Genomic DNA, 25,542 nt, shown 5'->3' with positions numbered 1-25,542 from the left:
TCTGCTCACTCATTACTAAGGCAAAATGCATCTCTAAGCTAGTAATTTCTATCAAAATAAATGCCACTGAATCATTTCTGTCTCAGAAAAGCTGGCTTCCTTGGGTCCTTCTCTGCAGCAGCAGCAGCAGACACGAAGCAACAGGAGGGCTGACGAGTCAGTGTGGGCCTTCACACTGCCTCATACCTGGTTTCAACCTCCTGCCTTCTGAACCATCTTTTTCCTTTATTTATGGATCACATGTGGGGCTTCTCGTCCTTTGTTGCTAGAACATTCAACAAACAAGTTAATCAACAATAGTTAACCAAGTCCAGGCACATTTTGGGGTTCCAGGAACACCAAAGTGAGTCAAAAACAGTTTCTGCCTCCGGACAGCTATTTCCTAAAACTGGGAGCACACCATCGGTGAGCAAAGGACAAAGCACCAAGGCAACATGTATTTGAAACCTGCGCTGCCAACTGAGAGAGCGCGGAGAGCTCTGGGCTCCTCTGATGGACAGAATACACCCCTTCATCAGTACCAGCTCCAGCACAAAGACGTGGAACTGTGTGGGCCCCTCTGCTGAGTGCCGGGACAGAAGGACACATGCTTAGACAATGGCATTTAAGAGGAGGCACAGTTGAAAAGGACCAGCACCAAGAGATTTCAGAGGGTTTGGCATTTATTTTCACTTTTACTAGTAACTTACATGCAGCCATTTTTCTAAAAATCTGGACAGGTTTTTTTAGTGGAAAAAAAATCTATCTGTCCTATTACCAGAAATCTCCCACATATGTCTTCCCTATCTTCCATCTAAAAATTACTCTTCCTTTCTCTTCAAAAAGGAAAAATAAACAGTCCAAATTCATGCAGAGGAAGGTGACATGGTGCAGTAAATTTCTCTTAACTAATTTTTTCCATTTGAAAAAGAAAATACCATCTGGCTAATTTTGAATTCTAGAGGCATTGGAAAATTTTCTCACAATTTTTCTGAATGGAACATACGAATCTTTTTTAGGAAGATTATATGACAATTTCACACATGATCTCCGGCTAAAAATTAATGTGATCATTTAAGTAACTACTGCTTCCACTGTGCATATTTTTGTAAGGCATTATATTCAATATAATGTGATACTGACACAAGGATGAAATACTTTAAAAAGCCAACTTTTTAAAGCTTTAAAAGCTAAAAAGCAGCTTTAAAGAAAAGATCACAGCCTGTTAATATATTTAGTTAAGAGCTAATCATTGCAACTCAAAAACTTTAAAGGTATTTTTCAAGTCAAGAACTATAATATAGGTCAGAACTAGAAAGGCCAAATATAATTTTCCAGCAACTTAAGTAAGCAAAGGACAACACAAGCATTGACAGTAAGCTGACATCACATTTAATGTGTCAGCATGGGACTGAACACTTCCTTCCTCTTTTCATAGACAAGCTGCTTTCTGAAGACGCTTTTTGAAAAAGCACCAATTTCTGTTCTAAGTCAGTTTTGACTCGTAGGTTCACTTTTTATGGTGGGGACCAAACTGCTTATGTGGGTGTTAATAAGCATTGTGCCGTTGTGTCCCCTGCTGCTGCTGTCAACGAGGGGATAAAGAGAACTCAAAAATTCCTACTGCTTATCCAGGTCCACTGCATTCAACCTCCTCCAACAAGCCTTCCTAAGCTTCTTATACCCTTCCTGACCTCTGTTATGGATTGAGTTATGTTGTCCTGAAAAGCTTTGTTGGCATCCCAACCCCCAGGACCTCAGAATATGACCTTATTTGGAGAGAGGGTCTTTACAGAGGTAATCAAGTTAAAATGAGATCATGAGGATTGGACCTGATCCAATGTGACTGGTGTCCCTATAAAGAAGGGAGAGTTGGACACAAACACACATTAACAGTGAGAACATCAAGAGAGGATGAAGGTAGAGATCATGTTTGTTTCAATGAACCAAGGAAAGGCAAAGATTATCACCAGCAAACCACAAGAAGCGAGAGGGAGTGGCCTGGAGCAGGTTTCTCCCTCGTGGCCCCCGGAAGGAACCAACTCTGCCCACACCTTGAGCTTAGACTCACTCCCAGCCTCCAGAACCGTGAGATAACATGTTTCTGTTGTTTAGGCCCCCCAGTTTGTGGTGTTGTATTACGGGAGCCCTTGCTTCTCTAGTACTTTTCCTGCTTCCCCCATGCCGAGCCACTGTTCAATGGTTTCCTAGGATTCTAAGCTGTCTGGAGGCAAGGAATATGCGGGGCGCTTCATTACTGTGCTCATAACCTCTGGCCCAGTGCCGGCCTCTACTTACAGAACAAATAAGCACTAGTTGAACTGACTGCTGGATGTCACCCCACAGCCACATGGAGGGTGGTGGCTGTGTGACCAGTACCACTTCTCCCCTGACACATCATGACTCAGAACTCCGAATGAGTCAGAGCTGACTTCTCTTCCAGAGCAGCTTACTGCTCAGTTTCCAGCAAAGAAATGATATCACATGTTAAGAAATTACAAGAAATATAATTTTCTTCTTAATATTGCTAAGGCTTTCTGCTACTGCTATTCTGAAGATATACTATGAGAGATAACTTTATTCTTAGGTTTCTATTTTCTTTTATTGTAAGAAAGCAAAAACAAAAAAAAAGAGAAATAGAGGGGTGCCTGGGTGGCTCAGTGGGTTAAAGCCTCTGTCTTTAGCTCATGTCATGATCCCAGGGTCCTGGTATCAAGCCCCGCATTGGGCTCTCTGCTCAGCAGGGAGCCTGATTCCTCCTCTCTGCCTACTTGTGATCTCAGTCAAATAAATAAATTAAAAATCTAAAATAAAGAAAAAGAGAGAGAGAGAGAAACAATATCTCTTGAAATATCCCTAGCAGTATTATCTGAGAAACTGTACATACCAATGTTCAGCCGTAGTAGATGGGGTGTGAAGCAAGTAACAGCAGAAGACAGCTGACTGACTTAATAGTTATATAAAATTAAAAACATGTAGACTACGCTAATAAACTTGTAAGTATATAAAAGTATGCTGAAAAAAGAACAAATTACATAATATAAAACTCCAAGACCATCCTTTAACTTTTAATTCTGAAACCTGTGGCTCTAAGTGGTATTTTAAATTTCCCAATCTATCCTAAGACTATGACATAAACAGTATTTCTGCCTTTGTAAAAATAATTGCTGTCTAGATTACAATACAGTGTTTAAATATAAAAATAAGAATTATGCTTCCAAAATAGCTTTTAAGAAAAGACTTCAGCTTAAAAGAAAAAAAGACAGGAGAAAACCTACTGTGGATTTTACTATCCATTAAGGACTGTTGTAATGAAATTTTTTGTTTCTCTGAAATTACTTTACTGTGAACACAGCGGGAAAAAAATCATGGGCAATGTTTGACTAACCCGCTTAATCTCCAGGCTGTATTTTAAGCTAGTGAGTAAAATATAACCTATGACATTAAAAACTTCAAAACTGTCTTAGAGGTCAAAAATGAATAAATCTGATGTATATTCTTTACACATAATAAATGTATTAAATATTTATGAAACTATTAGATGAATAGAAAGATATTAAATTTCCTTATATTAGATATGCTTTCATTCTAGTAAAACACAGGCCTAGAGCCTCTTCTCAACTCTGCAAAAGCTGATCCTCTATTTCAAATTATAATTAATAAGTTTATAATTAAGAATTGTGATTAAGAAGCTTAAAGACAACTTCCACCTCTAGCCCTATAAATTTAACTTTGTGACAGAGTCAAATGTTTTTTTTTTTTTTTTAACAACCCAAAATAACCATTTCAGGCACCTGATATCAATATCCATCTGTATTGATATAGCACGATTCTCTAAGAATAAAAAAAGTAATACATTTAATATTTTATGTGCTTCTTATATGTTATATATAAAGCAACTAAAATAGTGCTGATATAAGAGGCATGAGACTTATATGTATGTAAGTCTGTATATGTACAGACGGGTGTGTGTGAGAGAGAGCGTGTGTGCAGAAAGAATAATAAAGGAAAAGTAACAACATGTTATTAGTGAATCTGGGAAGAAAATTTATGGTAATTTTATTATTCTGTAATTCTTCTGTTTGTTTGAAATTACTTCAAAATACAGTTATATCTTGTTCTTGGGTGAGATGCTAGGGTGAAGTAGCAGTATCCTATCCTGAGGAGTCCCTGCCACGACACTTGTAAGTCAAATCCCCCCTGCTAAGACACCACTGATGAGGAAGAATGTAGGCTGTGAAAGTTTATATACTGCCTCTCCTTAAGTAAGGATTTTTAAGATGGGCCTAAAATAAATGTCATAGATATTTAAAAAAAAAAATTGGAGCTAGAAAAACTAGATTTATGATAAAGAAGAATTTCCTTAATAATGGGGACTAAACCCACCAAGGCAGAGGTTTGTAAAATGCACCAAGTTGCCCTATTCCAGTTGCTGACACTCGGTTATCAGATCTGTCCTTTATCACCCAGCTCTAGTGATCTGATCTCTTCTGCTGTACCACAGCCCTGGCTCTGTTGTTCTTTCTTTACTGCAAAAGTTGTGAAACCACCCATCTTTCTACTCCTGTCCTGAAGACAGTCTCTGCTAGGGTTTCCCAAAGCGCAGCAAGCCAGCTCCTGTTACGAAGTACTCGTTCACACGACTCATCATTCAGTTACCTTCAGTACAAGTATTTATTTTTACAAATATTTACAGTATGTGGCAGGTGATGTGACCACTGATCCCAGTAGTAAAAACTCTTCTTTTTAGAATACACTTATTTAAGAAAATAGAAAAAGGTAATTTAAAGAAAAATGCATAAATAAATAACTAAGCAGGGATATGGCATTTGGAAAAGTAAAAGTAAACCATTGTGGTTCAGAAAACACAGATGCTATGCACTTAACATTTTCAAAATCTAACTCACAAAGCTAAAGAAGTTAATTATATGATGACAGATTATATGAAAATTCTTACAGAAAATAACTGGCTGAAATCAGAGTTTCCTTTATATCAGTAAAGATAATATTTTAGAAAGCACACTTATGCCTTTTTGAAATCATAGTAAAAACTCAGAGATAAATTATCATTTTAACATTGTTTATAAAAAATTGGTATCTCAACATAAATATTTTAGTCCATGCAAAAGTCTGAAAAAATTTGAAGAGGAAAAATGGTGTAACTTACTGAACCCCAATATTTATTTATACGTTTCTATAAAAACAAATATACTATTCTGATAAAAGTTCTAGGGAAAATCTGCAAGTGTACATTTAAGCAATTTCAATTCTTAAACAATCTTATGGGATGAAAAATGCCACCTGCCTTTAAAGAAGAACCCCACATGTTTGGTTCCAAAAACATCAGTTTCCTTACCAAAGGCTGCTGGGGCTGCATCGCTTGAAGACCAAGGGTCTGACTCTGGGGCTGGGGGGGTTGCTGGGGCTGGGGGGGTTGCTGCATCTGGAAAGAAAGAGAAAAGGATTAGTTACTTAAACAGAGAGGGTAATATATTCCAATCTCCTCCCTCCCCCAATATATACCTTTTATCTAATTATGCTGTTGCAACAAAAATTATATACACCTATCTCCTGCATCTTTGTCCTGACAAACATTATTCATCGTTCAAGGGCAAGACCTAAATCTGTTCTCTTTGTAGGTTTCTTGGGACCACCCCAACCCCAAAGGGCTCTTCCTTCTGTTGTCACAGTGTTCACTGTCTATACTGCCCTCTGCTGTCCAGGGACATCCTTTACACTTACTGTTCAAACACTTATGTTCTCTGCTCTTGCATGTATCTTACACCAGCAGGCTGGGAAAGGACTACTAAGTACCTTTTTAGTCCCTATGACATCTGGATGAACTCTTGAGGATTAATTTTTTTCTTAAAGAAAAATGTAGACTTGCTGAAGAAAAACAAGAAGAGGAGGAGTAATTCTTGAAGATTAGAACATTTTTTTTTAAAGGAAGATGTGTATGTGGGAAGTTCTGGCAAAAATTACCAGCATAAAAACAAATTATGTCAGTGACAGAGTCGGCATAAATAAAGAGCCCTTAGAAAACACTTCCAAGTCACGGAAGAAACACACACTACTCATCCACTATGTGGGACACAGAGGAAAGGAAAATATTAATAGGTCGTTTGTCCCCATGACCTTCAATGTGTCCTCCACCCAGGCACTTCATCTTGATGACGACAATCCTGGACTTCTTTTCAACCTCTGCATTTCCAACTTGGTTTGCAAATATCCCCCAAATTATTTGTCTTCTTTAGGCCAAGATAATAAATAGCTATTACCAGATGGTATTTCCCACTAAGTGCCAACACTCATAGATATGGAATCCTAGCAGGAGGTCTGGGCAGGGTCACTCCCAACTGAGGCAATGCAAGTGGAACCAGAACTATAACGATTACAATATAAAGCCAACTCTCCATTTGGCACTCTGTGAATTCTTTCAAGAAAAATCGAACCTAACCTCCTATTTATCAGTTTGTTCCTTTATGGAGGTAGTCAGTCACCAAGAAAAGAGTAAATATAATCCTGAGGCAGAAGCAAATCCCTTTCCTTTATCTCCAGGGAATTTGTAGTATTGAAAAAATTACCAGAAGGGCATATTATGCTATTTGGGATTAAAAATTTTAAAAAGTACATATTAACCAATCAAAAAACACTTCCAAAATCTGCAGCCTTGAAAAGCAATGTTAAGGCCAGAAGTAGTAAATAAATAATGTAATAACTTTCCTTCATGATTCAGAAATGAGAAATTTAAAACAGAGGGAACTATAGAAACATATTCCTAAAACCTGAGACAAAAGTATTTATGAAAATATTATTATGACTATTCTTAATAATATTACCAAATGAGTCTTTTTCTTGTATTTTCTTATTGAACTCTTTCTACAAATTGAGATGCGACCAATGGCATCTTACAACTAATGAAATTTTATAATTATAAAACCCATTTTTCTGGAGAATTTATGTTGGCTTCTGCCTATCACCTGCGGGTACTGTCAACTAGGACTTTTTGGATCCACTTGAACTTATGGTTCACATTCTCAGGGGAGGTATTTTTTATTCCCTCCAACCAGGGCCAAGGTTGAGACATGCGCATAACTTTACTGTTCCTTTCTGCATGACAGTGTTACTAAACTCATTCCAAGAGTATAGCTTTTGGACCCCAGTTCTACTAGACTCCCCATTTTTGTGGTGTTTTTAAGGCTTTCTTATTAACACATAAAATGACAGGGCATCTCAAGGTGGATTACTGCTAAGAGTCCACTGTACAGACTCATCAGACAATACCCAATCTAATAACACAGGACAAACTTGCTAAGAATGAAGACAAATGGAACTGGTAAACATAAATAGCCTATATTTCCTAAATGAGTAAGTCAGAAGCAAGAATGTGTCGAGAGGAGGAATCCTTTTTACAAGGTACTTAAATACTTACATCAAATAAATGAAGGACAGCCAGAGACCATATGAAACATCCTACCTATGTCACTCTAGCTTCAGAGCTTAAATCGGACCAGAAATGTCAGAAAGAATTTTTTTGGGATTACAGACAGGCCCCTCTGGGAATCTGATGAAAGCTGTGGGCAGCTCAATTTTGGTTTTGTTTGTTTTCAAACACATAGAAGAATTTTTATATTCAAATTGCATGGCATGTAGTTAAACAGTGAGTGGGTGAGCTGATGCTTCCGCTATTAAGATAAAGGCAGCCAGTTTCCCTTTCCTGAACCTGTGGAAGGGTAACGATGTGCTGCAAAATGCACCCTTCTGCCCATAAGCTGGCAAAAGCACAGGGAAAGGAAGAGCCTGGACAAGCTGGAACTAAATGACACCAGTTGAGCTTCTAGGGTCAGCTACATGGGGTTCATTGGAACTTAATGAAAGCTTCTTTAGAGCACCTCTTGTTTCTTAGGACTACTGAGAACTCCTCATGCATTGCCCTCCCCCCACCCAGCCACGGACCTGGAGGAGCCTCTGCTGCTGTCGAACCTGTGGCTGCCTGGGTCGCATTGGGTCCTGAGGCAGGGGCACCGAGGGAAGGCTTGGATGTGTGGAAGTCAGCACCGCATCGATTCCCCCACCTACCAGAGGGCTCTGCTGAAGGGACTGATGATTCAGTCTGGTGAAAAAAGAACACAGGCTGATTTCACACCCAGGCAAACTGTCATATTTTCAATCAGTGCCACTGGCACATTAGGCACATTCACAAAGAAACAACCATGTTTAGTACTCAACTGTACAATTCACATGTGATAGAGACCAGTGATTAAGATAATCCCAATTCCCAGTGAGACATGGAGTCACTGAACAAAGGACAGCATGCATGCTCCCTACTTAAGATAAAATTACAAGATTTAAATTACTTTAAAAAAAATTTTGATGGTTTTTAATAATAAGTGACATTATTTGAGCATTTACTCTGGAGAAGGCACAGTGGTAGTAAGAGTCTGAAATGTATGATCACTCCCCACAGCAACACTTGGAGATCAGCAGTTTTGTTATTCCTAATCTTTTAAAAACTTTTGGTTGAAAGATAGTCCACATTTGTACTTCGGACATTGATTTGGAAATGAGAAAGAGCTCGGTTTTTTTCTTCCAAATACATATAAGAAATTTTGCATTCAAATTGCCCGACATGCATTTAAGAGTGAATGGGTGAGATTCAACAATTCTATACATTATGAAACGCTCACCCTGGTAAGTGTAGTTGCCACTTGTCACCATACAAAGTACAATGGTATTGACTATACTCCCTATGCTTTAGTTTTCATCCCCATAATTTATTTATAACTAGAAATCTGTCCCTTGTAATTCCCCTCACTTATTTTGCCCATCTCTCTGCCCTTTTCCTTCTGGCAACCACCAGTTTGTTCTCTGTATGTATTGGTCTATTTGTTTGTTTATTCATTGTTTTGTTTCTTAAATACCACTTTTCAGTGAAATCGTATGGTATCTGTCTCTCTCTGACTTATTTTAGTTAGCATTATACTTGTAGGTCTGTGTTGTCACAAATGGCAAGAACTCATTCTTTTTATAGCTTGAGTAATAGTCATCTACATGACATCTTCTTTATCCATTCATCTTTTGACGGACACCTGGGCTGCCTCTATAGCGTGGCTAATGTAAATGATGCTGCAATAAACACAGGGGTCATGTATCCCTTGAAATTAGTATTGTTGCACTTTTTGGGTAAATACCCAGCTGCGGAATTCGTGGATAATACGGCAGTTCTATTTATTGTGAGGAACCTCCATACTGTTTTCCAGAGCAGCTGTGCCCAACCACATCACCACCATCAGGCCCCAAGTGCTCCCTTTATCTCCACATCCTTGCCAACATCTCCTATTTCTGGTCTTTTTTTGAAATTAGGCATTCTGACTGATGAGAAGTGATACCTCAGTGTGGTTTTGATTGGCATTTTGTTATCCCTATTTTTAAAATGAGACAACAAAGAGCTAGAGAAGTAACTTCCCAAAGTTATTCGGACAGTAAGTAAAGAGCACGGGTGGGACTGAAATCCACAGCTGTTGAAGTTCAACTTCACAGGCAATATGCTAAGCTGCCACTTATTAGAATAATAATAAATACAATGCATGTTTTCCGATCTTATTTATTTTCCCAAATGTGCTACCACCAACCGTGCCAAACTTTCCAAGCTATAACAACTTGGTGTTGATGTTATAGACGTAACACATGGAAGCTAAGCTGCTGTCTAATATAATGTAAAATTTTGCATGAAACTTAATTCTTCTAGACCAATGCTATCCAACAGAAGTTTCCATGATGCCTAAAATGTTCTATAGCTGTGCTCTCCAGTAAGATAGCTACTGGACTCCGGGAGCAGTGACATAATTTCTGGGTCTCAATGTGAAACAAAAACATAAGGCTACTTGATCAAAAACTGGATGGATTTAAGACAGTGACAGTAGACCACTAAGCACGGGATCTTTCTAAACATAGTACATTGTGTGACGGCATGGGTATGGCATCTTCAAAGTTGGCTCTGCTTGGCTGCATGTGGTTATCAAACACTTAAAGCGTGACCAGTGTGACTGAGAAACTAAATTTTTATTTGAACTTTAATTAGTCTTAATTTAAATAGCCACATGTAGCTGCTGGCCACCATGCAGTATGCCTATGGGATTCAATTACAGCAAGAACTGAGAAAGAATCTTTTGTGATCCTCTTTTGCCAAACTAGCTAAAGCCAGAAAGGTAGAAACTAAAATACAACAAAACTCTTACGGGCACCATGCACAGTGAGTATTAACCAATCATAGGCTTTATGGCTCTAATCAAAATATTCTAGTAAGGTACTGCTAACAATAATCAGCAATTTTTTCACCTTAAGATATTTTTAGCCAAAAATCTTTTTGAAAGAGTGGGAAACACTGGAGCTAACATACTGGCATCATCTAAAATATTACACTCATACTGTGGCAGATGTGAGTTTACAGGGGCCTTGAGTGAAATAAACAAGATGAGGCACTGCTTATTTTAATCCTCTATCTGGATGCTACTAAAACTGAAATGACAGAATGCAAATTATATGCAAATATGCAAGGTCATAAAAACTATTGTAAAGCACCATGCTCTAAACAATATATAACAAAGACAAGAATTCACGTGTCTACTATTGCAATCGTTATTCCACATGTACCACCTCTGAGAGCCAGGCAAGGGCTGTAGGTATGGCGACGCCTGCTGCTGAACATAGCCACTGGGCTGCTGCTGCATCTGTCGGAGTCTTTCCATCAGCGCCGGGTTGGAATGTGCAGCCGGATAGGTTCTGGAGTTGTAGTTGGGAGACAGGAGCACGCCGCCAGCCTGCTGCTGTGGGGTCTGTGGCAAAGGCATCTGCGTTCCGTACATTGTATAGCCCTGGGGCATGGTCTGCAGGGGGGAACATGAAGTCACTCGTTCAATTTACCACCGACTTTGCTATCACTAGGCTCTGTGGGGCAATAACAAACCTGGGAGGAGTGCCCTGAAAGTCACTGTTCTCAAAGGTTCTTATAACTCAACATATGAGGAGGACAACTCTGGAGGTAAGAGGCTAGTGAAAAAGCTACAGAATGAACTGGCTGGATCATGATTCATCAGAAATTTCAATTAAAAACAAAAAAACAAGAACAAGGGGCGCCTGGATGGCACAGTCAGTTGAGTGTCCGACTCTTGGTTTCAGCTCATGTCATGATCTCAGGGTTGCTGAGACTGAGCCCTGCATCAGGCTCCCCACTCATCATAGGGTCTGCTTGGGTTTCTCTCTCCTTCTCCTTCTGTCCCTCCCATTCAACTCTCTCTCTGATAAATAAATAAATCTTAAAATATAACAAATTCTTCATATCAGGGAGATCATATGATAATTGTCTTTCTCTGACTTATTTCGCTCAGCATAAATTTGGGAGGTAGGGAAGGAAAAAATTGAAACAAGATGGGCTCGGGAGGGAGACAAACCCTAAGAGATCCTTAATCTCACAAAACACACTGAGGGTTTCCAGGGAGATCGGGGATAGGGAGAGGGTGGTTGAGTTATGGATATTGGGGGAGGTATGTGCTATGGTGAGTGCTATGAAGTATGTAAACCTGGCGATTCACAGACCTTTACCCCTGGGACTAATAATACATTGTACGTAAAATAAAAAACAAACAAAACAAGAGTCCTCATTTGGTTAAGAGATCAGTTTTAGAATCGGTTGCTTATTGTGAGGGAAGGAAAGACATGTTTCTGTATAGAAATAATCAGGCAAGCATCCATACCTTAAGTGCACAGATGACACAGATGTTCAACAGATCCCAAGCACCATTAATTTCATTTCCAAAATTAGAAAGAAAAGCTATCTATGTCCAATGTAAATACAATGATGGAGTACACTTTCCTGATAACTGCACCTCCACCTTGGATCTGATGAATTTGCCTGTAGTAACTAACCAGTTAGCAAAACCAAAAATACGATACCTTAACCTCACAGTAAGGGTGTAACTGGAGACTTTTCAATATCCTCTATTCCTGGTTGGACTACAGCCCCTTTCAGCACTCTACCTATACTCTGAATATTAATTTTTCTATTCAATATTAATAATCTGTTCCCCTAAATCTCAAGGCCAAATATCAATGAAAAACCTGATGTTCTGCTGGGTGGCTATTTGCAAGTTATAGAATGGAATGCTGATTGAAATGGAAGAGACCTGCTCTTTAGTCCTCAAAGAACCACACGCTGAGGTGGTCTAATGGCTCTGACTTGGAAGGCAGAGGAATGCATAATCACCTTCCAGCCAGCAGCCTGCATGGATCCAGCTGTGGGGCTCAGTGCCTGTGAGAGCGGATCTCAAACTGCCTTTTAGCGGTGGGCACAGTGTGAACTGCTAGCCCCACCAGCAGTCTCGTCACCATCCCCGGGCTCCTAATTATGAGACGGACAGAGTAAAGTATAGAGATGCAAAAGCCACAAAATTATTGGGAAAAAATAGGCTCTCAGAGTTGAGTTATACTGAGGCAAGTCCATCATTTGTTGGGCGGCTACCATGGACCTGGCGCCACACTGTTTCCACAAGTTGTCTTAAATCCTCACACGCTCCTATTTTACAAAAAAGGAAACCAAGACACAGAATAACGTGCACAATGTTACATAGCTAGTAAGTTGCAAGTAATTGCGAGGGGCTGATTCTAAGGCCAATTACGTTCTTAGTCTACCATGATCTCTCTGCAACCTTATCTTTTAATACAATAAATTCCATCACCAATTACATCATTATTCATTATAACATAAAATAAGTATTCTGGGACTGTGAAGCATTTCAACATCTACCATCATCATTAGTACAAAGGTATTTATAATTTTAACTCCAGAACGTTCTGAAATGTTTTATGTTCTTTAAATCAGTCAGTTGTGACTTGTTGATCACTGGGAATGCCTTTTTTGAGAGGTCAATTATAAGCAGAGGTACTACTTTCTACACGCCCATTTATTTGGTTTCCCATTTCAAAAAATATTAAAAATCCCAACAGCATCTACAAAGCAAATGCAGATACCTGTGCTTGCTGCAGCCCTGGGTACTGGGACAGCTGAGGGGAGGGCCGAGCCTGTGCAGCAAAGAGAGCAGCCTGGTCCCCTGGTGGGCCCTGGAAAACAAAGCCGAGGTGGACTCTTGATCATAACAGCAAGCACATCATTTGCACTCCTGGCTAATAACCCTGATAACACAGGACACCAAATCCTATTCGATGATTATACAACTTAGAGATTTCCATACTGCATTAAATATAACTTCTCATCAATTTTCTAGGTATGTAAAGACTATAAAATTTACTTATTTCAAAGACTGTAGATGTTTCCAACAGTAACACAGACATAAATAAAAGCCAAAATAATTGATGGTCCACCTATCAGAAAAGCTCTGAGACAGCTTTCCTGTATAGCCCAGGATATAAATGCCCCTCTAGACTGAAAGGCATGAGACACATACAAATTTCATGAGTTTTTAATGAAGTTTCTTCAAGTGATCTAAAAATTATCTATTTAACCATGTAGTCAAGAGATGAATTTGGTATCTCCTACAACTAATCATTATTTAGAATAAAAATTTACAATACATCAATAGCAAATATAATTCTAACGAGCTACAATATGAAACCAACGAAATTCTGCTTACCAGTCTTAATACACGTGTTGTCCTTTGAAAAAGAAATATATTTATAAGAGCAGCTGTATGTGTTTTTATGGTGTCAGAAGCTATTTCATGGGAGCTTGCAATAATCATCCCAAAAAGAGGTCTAGCTTCCAACCATCCCTAGGTTTTTACAGGACTTACTAATTATAAAGAACAGGGTTTACTCCAAAATATTTTACTATTCTTTTATAGAACAGATAACCTCATTTTCCAAAAGTGTTAAACTATACTTCTGTAACACCATTTAATGTGTTTGGAAAGTCGTGTAGACTCTTCTAACAGAGAGAAAACTGAACATTTAATTTTAGAGGGCAAACACCAGCACTTATTAACCATCTATTCTAACGTCCCAGAGACTGCACTTCTTGGTCTTACTCCCATTTTCTCACAAGAGCTCTGCAAAAAGAGAGGATCATCCTCACTCATTTTCTTCAGAGAAAAAGCCAGATTCAATGAGCTTAAGAAGTTTACCAAGCTCACCAAGCTCGACCTGGCAGAGCCATTATCTGAACTCAACCAGGGCTCTCACCATTATGACAAGATGTCTCCATATGTGATATTAAAAATGAAAATATTTAAATCTTCACTAGGTGCTTACCCTTTAGTGACATGGAGCCTCTACAACTCACTCTAATAAAAAAGAGAATCTTATTAAGATTTGTTACTAAAATATTGAAACCAAATGTATACATTCTATAGTAAAATTCTCTGGTCCTCATAAAAATTACTTGGGAGCATTTCTTAAGCTGACTATCCACCCATCCATGGGCCAAACAAAAGTTTCTGAGAGTGCATAGAATAGCTTCAACAAGTACCTAAATTTCAAGAATAAGGGACCATAAAGATACCCTCAGCTTTTAGCTGATTAATCCAAGTGCAATTATGTCTATATTTACTTGGGTCTAAGGAAAATAGTCCCAACTCATTCCACAGCAGCATGGCCATCAGGGACCTGCCAACTTTTCCCCCCAGAATATCTGAAAGGCTTTTGGTCTTCCAAAAACTGCATCAACCACATTGTTAAATGCCGCTCCTCAAATCCATGCTCCCTAACAATGCCCTATAAGGTCTCTGAAACACACTATTTTGCTTTTTTATGGGGACAAATATTTGCACATTATCCTTTTTACAGAAAGGAAGAAAAAAGAATTATTTATGTGTGAGTTAAAATCTCGAGATCCATAGTAGCTTACAATTCCCACACCCTGTTTTGTCTTAGAGGGAAACAAGATGTGATCTGTGTGTGACAGTTGCATGCAGATACATAAAGACAGACCTTTTCACACTGCTTACTCCTCCTCTACTTATTGAAGACAGGGTTGCTGGGGGGAGGGGTTTGGGAGAAGGGGGTGGGATTATGGACATTGGGGAGGGTATGTGCTTTGGTGAGTGCTGTGAAGTGTGTAAACCTGGTGATTCACAGACCTGTACCCCTGGGGATAAAAATATATGTTTATAAAAAATAAAAAATTAATTAAAAAAAAAAGAACTATGACTTACATGTGGAGTAAACTAGAATACTTAGAAGGGAAATAGCTCAGTTACATTCTCATTGGCAAGTAACAGTTGAGATCATGGACACAAGAAATAGGACTTTAAAACTATTCTACATTTTAAAAAAAATCACAGATTAATGTGTAAGTTAAAAGAATAACTTTCAAAGAAACAGAAAGGGATAAGAAATCTCACATATGGTTTTTACACTGTAAAATTCATGTATTCTCTGTCATTTTCGTCTCAAGGTAAACTATTTATGAACATACTATGCTTTTTCCTACCACCAATTTTTCCTGAATTATATAATAGGTAATAATTCAGATTTGCAATATCCTTCCTGGAAAAATCAGACACTCCAAGCTGGCCGACGTCCCCATGTACTCTGTGCATGGCTTTATCATCATGTTTCCTTGAAAGAAAGATACCCCTTCTCTCCCACAGAACTGAAATGCCCTCCTTTTGATTTTCCCCAGAATAATGCTAGAAACACATTATATCATAATTTTACAATCAGCTGAATTTGTTGAATACAAAGCAAATAAGAAGTTCCTTTAGTGACTTGAAATAGTTTACCAATGCCAAACAAGGACCAAAGTGTGGGAATAAGCAAGGATACTAAAGACTCAGTTTTAGTAAGTTTCTTAACATTAGTGGGGGTGGTTTTGCTTCATTAAACCAAGAAGAGACTACATAATGTATCATCCAACTGTGAAAGGACAGGACAAGAGGTACAAAGTGTGACCAAGCCTGGCAAATCAGGACATATGGTCACCTTAGTTACACATATCCACTTATTTGTTATTTTCTGAAAACATTCTAAGCTTTATTTTTAAACAGTTTCTAGCATGGTGTCTGGCACATACTAAGTGCTCAATAAATACTGAGAAAAATCTAAGATTTAATTTAGTTTTATCTGTTAACCAAGAATTCCAGAAGTAAATTTGGATTCATACTTCACCATAAATTAGTTTACCAAGTGCTTCCGAATAGCTCCATATTTTTTAGCACTATCTTTTTAAAAATTCAATTTTAATTTTTAGCATCTATCATTCTAATGATTACTTATTTGTGCATTAATATCTGCAGAGTAGCTCAATTTCCCCCCTCTTGATGTATTCCGTTTAACTGAAACAACCAAAGGTAATGTTAAGTTCATATTTTTAGGGGCACCCGGGTGGTTCAGTCAGTTAAACCTCTACCTTTGGCTCGGGTCTTGATCTCAAGGTCCTGGGATAGAGCCCCACATCAGGCTCACTGTTGGGGGGAGGGGGGATCTACTTCTCCCTCTGCCTCCTTCCCTGTACTCATGCTCTGTCCCTGTTTCTCTCCCTTTCAAGTAAATAAAATCTTTAAAAAAAAAAAAAAAGAAAGAAAGAAATTCGCATTCTTATGTGAGGCAAACAACAAGGTGGGAGGGAAGCCAGTTTTTGACCAAATAATTGTGTCTAGCCAGTTGACATCTGAATTTGAGCACATCACTAGAAGAGAAAATAACACATGGCTGTGCCCCTGCTCAAGGTCCCATGGCTCAGATACCTGACTCCACATGTGCTAAAGGAATAAGCCACAGCTAACTGGGAAGTTCTGGCAACTATATAGACATCTCTACATTGTTACCTGAAGTGAATTCCTACATGTGGTCTCTCTAAGTTTGTGTCTATGTACTTTGCTTTGGGCTTGCTTCTATATAAGAAACATAAATCCACGATTTTTTTTTTTTTTTTAAACTTCCACCTTCTAAAGCCTTAAGAAGCTGAGCTATTCAATACTGACCCATCTTCCTGGCCTTTATATGAACAATTCTCTCTTACGGCTTTATCTGTAATCAGACAAGGGAAGTATCTGAACTCAAAGAGACGGTGACTCAAAGGCCTTTTGCATTATTTGAAATAAATGCATCCAGTAAGTTAAAAATTCTTCATAAATCATCCTGAAACATAATTTTCATTCTTCTGGTCTTGTTCTCTTCATTTAGTGATTACTCTCCCTCAGTCAACTAAAAAAAATGGTAAGACCTCTTTCTAAAAGAGAATCGATTACGCCTCCAATTAGCTGGCAGAAAGCACGACAATCAGAATTTCAGGATCAGGGATTTTTTATCCACTCAGTCCACTAACAATGGATTTTTGAAATCCCTATTTAGTAACTTTTCAACGGTGTGTAAGTGTCTCAAGTAGAGAAAAAATCCACAGCCAGATTTTGCGACTTTCTTTCTAATAATGCTGATTTAGGAATAATACAAAGTCCCCATTGAAAATCAGTGGGTAATGTTTTATGAGTCATCTAGCAAAAAGGGTTTTATTTGCGACTACTGGTTCGGAAGATACTGAGTAATGGTGCCTAAGGCTAAAATAACACATGGTGTGAACCAGAAATTATGGTCATTACACCATACTGGTGTATTTTGATTGCAGACAATAGACACAGAGAAAATTCTATAAATTCAGGAGGTCTAGCTGACCAGTTATGCTTGATTTTTTTATAATGCTCTTATATAAAATATAACTTGGTTGAGAATCAATTAACAGTAACATTAATGGCTGGAACAAACTGATTCATTCTGAAATAAACACCTCACACAATAATGAACTTTTAAAATACACTCTTAATATGCCCGTAAGTGATGAATAGATGAATAGGTTGAGCATTTACATTTACTACATTCTTAATACTAGAGAAAATTAAAGGAAATTAAGAATGGTGACAAGGATAGCAAAGATATAGACATGCACTTCCATTAATCTGAATGAATATAGAAAGCACAGAACCTTGACTTTAAATACTTGATAAACATGCGTTTTTTAAAAAAAGTAAAATCATTGATTGATGCAAATTCTCTTTTATCCAAGTTGCATTATTATCTGAGCAAAATGCCCAACAGCAAACATAAACTATCTGCAAAATACTTTTTAATCTGAGCAAGTTTACTTTAAGTTTTTAAATAAAAATGTCACCCACTCTATACACCACAAAGTGTCTAGAAAAATTGATTCTTTTCAGAAGTCTCCAAAACTTTTCCTTGCTGAATAATTACTAAAGAAATTGCCCACATAACAAGTATTTAATAACCTAAAATTTTCAAAGCTTGAATATGCAGTTATGGACATTTTCACCAATGTACAGAAAATGTTTCCATTAAAATTGGCAGTGAAACAAGTTGACTTACATTCACATCTGAGATGTGTGCTCTTTTATATTCTAATGCTTCTTGGGTTTATGTTGTGGGTTGGCTACCTGATACAGAAACCTATAAGTAATTTAATGCAAAACATGCATTCTTAGCTAGCCCAGGCAAAGCGGAAGAGGTGAAGTCTTAGGGCATGCATGCACAAGACCTATGCTCAAAAAAAACATCCTCTCCGTCCCAGAAAGAAAATAGAGATGATGCGTTCTGTGGAGAATTTCAGAATAGCCAGTGAGTGGGATGTGATGAGAAGGGTGTGTTTCATAACCACGCGGTTTGCGTTATCTTGCACTGGCCTATGAATCAGCATGCCATGCGTTCCTCTGCTAATGATGTGAATTACCACAAACGGAAGCAAGAGCTCAGGAATAGATGGGTTCAAAATTGGAACTGAGAGGAAGGTGCACAAACTGCTCTACGTTCCCAAGCCCAGGCCATGAACATCCATTGGTTTCTATACCGTACACATAAATGATGAAAATCATGAGGCAATCAAAGGGAAAAACTGTCAGAAATAAATCCCATTAAATCGAACATGGTCGATGCATTCATGATTCTGTGTTACAGTCTCAAACATAAATCAGGTGAGTAACAGTGAAATGAGGACTCTAAATTTTACCAGCTATGGAAGAATACCCCGCTTCTCACTCTGATGCTCAAAGAGTAATGCTATAAAAGTTTACTTAAAAAAAAAAAAAAAAAAAAAAGGACAGAAAAAGGAATGACAGCAGGGGTGTTACCATTATGTTGTCAAAGTCTTCCAGTAGGGAGACAGCAGAGTTACAGAAGTCCTACAGAAAGGGGACAGCAAGAAAACGGCAGACAATACAGATAAGATTTTTTTAGCCTAGTGATGTGGGCAGCCACAATACATATGAAATACTTCATTTTAAAACAATGTTTCACGAGTCAAGACTTAAAAACCCATGCCCTAACAAAGGCTTTATTAATTCATACACCAATGACATCACTATAGACTGGACACATATGGTAATATTCATAAAAGGGCAAAGCAGAACCCAGAAGTTAACTAGTGACACAGATGAAGTAGGAGGACTATCAGACAGACGATTGCTGTAACTAAGGGATGTTGGGACTCCACTGAGAGCAACAGGATGTCAGAGTCCTTCACAGCCTACAGCCAGTGGGACAACTCGGGACATGTGGGTCACATTAAACACACAAGACATTAAGTGAACAAGTCAGTGGGTCATATACTGTTGAAAGATATAGAATTAGATAGCTCCATCCTAAGTGCAAATGAAAACTGGGCATTAGGTTAACCGCACAATTAACTAAAACAGACAACAAATCATTCCAGGGCCACCAAAGTTTACACACTAACAGAAACTCTGATTTAGAAAAAAGTAACTACATGCCTGTGGAAAAATTCTCTTTCTCAGGTAAATAATTCACTTGTTTGATCATTTTTATAAATGGATCCCAAGTGATATTTTTTCTGAGATGTTAAAAAATTTCTTCTCACTGAGTTTAAAGATAAGGCAAAGGACTATCAATCCTAATAGAAAAAGTATTTTATTATACCAAGGACTAAAAATTATAGGAAGACTTTCCCGAGCAAATATCTCTTCTCACTATATTAGGTGTAGATATATAATTCACTGCATCTGTACATTTGTATTCGGATCTGAAAACTATCTTTCTATTAGTTATTAAATAATATTACTAATATTACTTCTATTAGTTGTCCACACAACACCTGCACCTTCTCTCCTCTCTCCTAAAAATCAAGTTGTGTTGGGGCGCCTGGGTGGTTCAGTGGATTAAGCCTCTGCCTTCGGCTCAGGTCATGATCTCAGGGTCCTGGGATTGAACCCCGCATTGGGCTCTCTGCTCGGCAGGGAGCCTGCTTCCACCTCTCACTCTCAGCCTGCCTCTCTGCCTACTTGTGATCTCTGTCAAATAAAAAATTAAAAAAAAAAAAAATCAAGTTGTGTCCATTATTTTCCAGACTTTAGGTGTCTAATTATAATTTCAGCAAATTAAATGAACATTTTTTTCATCATCCAAATAGCAGAGAAATGCCAAATATTAAGTAAAGCACCCACTTCCCTAGACATAGCAGTTTCTATTCAAGGAACAAAATCATAGGGTTCAGGACATACTTACTAGTTCCAGGATTTTCTCCAAAGTTCATTTTTGTCATTGAGATGTATTTAAATTATACTATCTCAGTGACTACGGTAAAGGCAATTGTCAAATCTCAAGGTGTGTTTCAAAAGGCTATTCTGTCTACCTTCAGCAAATAAGAATAAAATTATTGTGAAATACACAGAAATTACACTATCAGGAAAATTACAGAAGGGAAACCTTGAATAGCTAATAAAGTTATAAAAGAAGCCTAAATTCACAGGTAATTGGGAAACAGAAATTAAATGTCCTGTTACTGTTTCACCTGCTCTGAATGAGAAAATTACGATCGGACAACATCAAGCATTAGTGGGGATGTGAAGAAAGGAAAAAACTCATTTATAACTGATGAAAATCACCACTACTTTGGAAATACAATCAGCATCTCGACTTCCAAATACATACCCTACCTAATTTCCTCCATATGTCCAGAAGAAACATACTAAATGTGTTTAGTGCTGCATTGTTAACAGTAAATAAAATCTGGATATAAATGATCATCAACAGGAGAATGGATAAATATTATGCTAATATCCATAATGGACTAGCATCCAAGACAAATGAATAAAACAAAGTAGATAAAATTCAAAATTGATCAAAATAAAAAGTTGCAAAACAAAACAATACATGTGATATTATGTTTCAAGTACAAAATTAATACTATATGTTTATGTTAATGGTTGCAAAAATATATAGTAAATGTATTAAAAAAATCATAAGAAAGAAAAACACTAAAGTCTTGATAGTGATACCTCTTTATAGGAAAGAAGGAAATGAGAGTAGACATACTATAATGTTTTATTTTTTTTGAATGACCAATGGCAGAACATTATTCCTCAGTGAAGCTAGGTAGTGAGTCCATTAGTGTTGTTATATTTTCTATTCTTCTCCGTATGTTTGACATACACCTCTAGAGAGTGAGAGAGGGAGAGAATAAAGGAAACAGATATTCCAAGGTGATGCTCTATTCCTAGGGTAAGAGTTCAAAAGTTCAAGACAAAGGGTAGCCACTCAACTTAAATGGGTAACATCAATCCAAGAGGCATGTTTTCAGGATGTTACAGATTTACTTTTGCCAGGGAGCTAACTACTCTGGGAGGATCTGACTCAGTCATTGTTCTTTATTAAGTTATCTTATTCCTTCACTTAGATAAACAATGATAACACCTGCCATGTGGGTAATAACTTAATGTTCTTACAAGTACCCCCAGCTATTAGTGGACACATCATGTCCCTCCTCTATCAGAAATCTTCCTCTTTAATGTCATCAATATCCATATGATTATCTGTAGCCTATAACCAATTGCATTCTTCCAAATCTGTTTCAGCCAAATTTAAGCTAAACATAGTTTGTCTTTCTCTGGACTACTAAAATAAATTGGCTGGGACTGATAACTACAAGGAACAGCAAAATGATTTTGTGCACTGAATGGGGGAAATTGGGATAAAGCTTTACCATAAAACAAAGCAAACAATTAAGTTCTTTTCATGGATCAAAACTTAGATTCCCTCCAAAAGCCCCCTCCATAGAAAACTGATATGGGCGGGGGTGTTGTTGGGGAAGAGGAGGTGATGAAGTAAGTTCCTTCTGTCACAAGAAAAATATTGGATGTAAGAAAGAGGACTGGAAAACAATTTAAGCAGCATTTTGCATTATTTTTACCAATATTCTATATTTTTGTGATTTCCATATGATATGCAGAAAATAGAACACAAGTATATTTTTAACACTGAAATTGGAATCAGCCCCTCTCAAGTTTGTATTATACAATTTAGACAGTAAAAATTCACTGCTTTAAGAAACCAGAATGGCTACTAGGAAAACTAAACAACATTCCTTCTTACTCGCCTCTTCTACGGGCAGCCAATGAGCACCAGTCTTATTAGTGACAATTAATATAACAACAGGAGGGAAGCATTTGAAGTGTTCTTACTCTTTCAATTCTTTAGATATTTACGAAAATAAAAATCATTTTTATGGGACAGAGACTTCCTTTGAAATAATACATTCATGATACTAATAAAACATTAACAAGTATGACAGCTAACATTTTTTGAGCACTTACTATGAGCCAGCCACTGTTGTAAGGGCTATTAGGTATATTTTAACATGGATTTCACATGAACTCTTTAAAGTAAATATTGCATTAACTCCATTTTATAGATGAGGCTTTGAGGCACAGAAAGGTGACATTCGCTATGGTGAGAACCCCCTTTACATAAGGGACATTGAGTAAAGAACAGAGAATGATCATTTTTACTTTCCTGGATAAAGAGTGTAACTAAAACAATGAAAATAAGTTTCCTTGCCAGAACATCCTTATGTATACCACTAGGTATTAGAGATGTAAGAAAGTCCAGTCAATTACAATCATTGCATTAAATAATTTGATTGAAAATACTTAAAGTTATCCAAGCTATTTAGAATCTGTTTTCTAAACACTACACCAATACCCTAATACATTTTTTAGGAAATATAAGAATGATCCATAACAGAAAAATTACAACTAAAGCAGATATTCAGTTTCTGTAGTGGACAGAGGGTTATTTTATAACTATATTGTAGTTTTCATTGTGCACCATCCAAGGTTAGATGATTCCTTTCCATTAAAGTGGGAAGAGGCTAAGGGGATTCTTTTGTTTGGTCTGAGCCATATCCAGAATCTACAAATTTATGTTTTCCCTTCCCCATCTAGGTTTTCAAAAGAACCATAACAGATCACTGGAAGAAGTTTCTGGAAGCACTCAGGAAAGCTGAGATAAGTTTGTAGATAAAAATGAGACTGCCAAGGATTGAGACTACTAGGAAGCCCAAGGCTCCTGGAAATATTTTCTCAAAAACATGCATTCATTTGATAAGCCTTTCATAAATTCCTACCCTCTCTCTTCATTAGATGTAAAGATAATACAGACTATGAGATCCTGTGTCTGACCTTATCAGAAGAGGGCTACCAGGGGGTGGGAGCTCCTGGCCTAGGGAGCAGTCACATCCAAGGCTTGGAGAAACTCATCAGTCTTTAAAATAAGTACCTGCTAAAATTCTAAAATTCAGTTTTGAAGGTTTAGATCAACGAAAATTCTCTAACACATCTGTAACATTTAAGAAAATGGATTCCTAGAATTAGAAAATTGCTAGGATAAGAATAAAAATGGCTTCTATTTCATAAGAAATAAAGACATGACAAGTTCTTACATAGCTAGAGATCATCACATTATATGTAGGCATGTAAACTGAAAAAATGGTCCTGGACAAAATTAGGATCAACATTTCTCTATTTTTTCATATCAAAAAGGATACAGGTCATTACTTATTAGAAAAACAACTGCATCCAGAACCATATCTTAAAACAACTTAACATTATCACTTGTATTCCATATGATGCTGCCTTTATTCCAGCTTAAGGATTACCACAAGGAGAACTTTTTCCTGCCACAATACCTTACTTAGCTAGATTCTAGGTATATTTATCATTTGTGCATGAGAGGAAAGGAACTAACATTTCCCCCAAACCTTCTAGGTGCAGGCCCTCTGGCAAATGCTACATGTGACCTCACTGACTCTAGGTGGGACTATACAACCATCTCACTGCTCCACGGATATATTTCACTTCCTTAGAAGAATACTGCTTTCCCTCACGTGTCCAACATTTGAAAAATGTTGAGATTAAAAAATATATATATCTGTTTCTCAAAGTCCATCAGAGACTTTGAGGGGAAGGTAACTATTGTACCATCACTGTTACGAAGTTGTACTTTTACTGCTCGAAGAAGGAATACTCAACTTCTCAAAAAAAGAAAGGAAGGAAGTTAAGACAAAAATAATGAGAAGAAAAGAAAAAAAGAAACAGCTGGCAAAAAAAAAAATCAGAAAAATGAACTACTTGTTAATTCTTATTAGTACAAGCAATACAGTTCTACCTGGTGTAAAAGAATAGTAGAATAGTCAGGTACTTTTGACTATTTTGAGGAAAAAATGTAGAAGTAATGGGTTCCTGCAGGTAACATTTTAGGTCATAGGCTTGTCTTCTCCAAATATGCAAGCATCCTTGCTTATATGTAGGCTTTTCTATTCAATTCCTTTAAAAAAAAAAAATGTGCTTTAGAGGAAATTGCTTGTCATGACTTGTATCAGAAGGGAAGCTTTTACCTATAAATGGCCCAGCGAGTTTTCCCCCATGCTAGGAATCACTTAGAGCAATTCAAAACTGAGCTTTGGAGTAAAAGTCTGAAAGTGGGCTGTTGATAAGACAAATCACACCTTGTGATAAAAAGGTAGATATGGGAAAAAAAAAAAAAGTGAGTGGAAGGTAAATTTTAACTTAGGTCTAAATTACCTTAAAAAAGGAGGTGCATTCACTCTGCTGGGATGGTTACTCAACTTACAGCAAGTTTTTTTAAATCTTGACAAGATTTGAAACAATGATAACAACTATTTTTGCTCATCCTGAAGAACAGCTAAAATCCCACTGAAGTTTTTAAATGGCTTCAGAAGTGCCACTTATTTAAGCAAGATAAGTATTTCTTAGTATTTTAATCAAATCCTCATCACTTCCTTGTAAGAAGCAACTTAGGCTCATCTTACCTGACATCCAGGGAGTTTGAGCAATGGCTAGAGGTCAGGGAGAGACAAGCATGCAGTTGACCTATTTCCTCTCTCCTGTCCTTCTTGTAATACATGTAAAAACAAGAACCATTTTCAAGACCATGTAACTCACCATCCCACCTCCAGCCTTTCGAATCACTAAGTGGACTGAATGCAAAAGTGCCGTAAATTACACAACGGAGATAGGCCTAGAAAGGTTAGCAAGACATAAAGGATATTCTTTTTTTTAAAGCATTAGGATTTTTTGCTAATTTCAAAGTTTTATCATTTTTCTTAGAGCAGGATATACCTGTGGATTGTCTACTTCCTTTGAGGTTCAAAAAAGTACCTAAATCTCAGGATTATTGTGGGATCTTAGATAACTAATACATTAAAAGCGCATAGAAATGTTTTGGCAAATAGTAAGTGCTCTATAAGTGTTAGCTGTTATTATTAATATCCTCATCAGCCTTATCAAAATAGTG

The 25,542-nt window shown here is 37.4% G+C and overlaps 1 protein-coding gene across 8 annotated transcripts in view; it reads right to left on the bottom strand.

The window, feature by feature from the left end:
* The window catches only part of MED12L (mediator complex subunit 12L), a 324,346-nt gene that overhangs the window by 7,598 nt on the left and 291,206 nt on the right, over positions 1–25,542 (bottom strand). For all 8 annotated transcript variants that reach the window (XM_045088517.1, XM_045088516.1, XM_045088523.1 and 5 more), the window contains 4 exons: positions 13,006–13,095; positions 10,636–10,865; positions 7,936–8,092; positions 5,336–5,422 (listed from right to left, as the gene is read on the bottom strand). In XM_045088517.1, the coding sequence (XP_044944452.1) occupies positions 5,336–5,422; positions 7,936–8,092; positions 10,636–10,865; positions 13,006–13,095 (564 nt within the window). The remainder of the gene's footprint in view (positions 1–5,335; positions 5,423–7,935; positions 8,093–10,635; positions 10,866–13,005; positions 13,096–25,542) is intronic.

Source organism: Mustela putorius, unplaced genomic scaffold (assembly GCF_011764305.1).
Source record: "Mustela putorius furo isolate JIRA1106 unplaced genomic scaffold, ASM1176430v1.1 tig00003834_pilon_pilon_pilon, whole genome shotgun sequence".
NCBI classification, from domain to species: domain Eukaryota; kingdom Metazoa; phylum Chordata; class Mammalia; order Carnivora; family Mustelidae; genus Mustela; species Mustela putorius.
The sequence above is the reverse complement of the archived record's forward strand: the minus strand, read 5'-3'. Positions and strand labels throughout refer to the sequence as shown.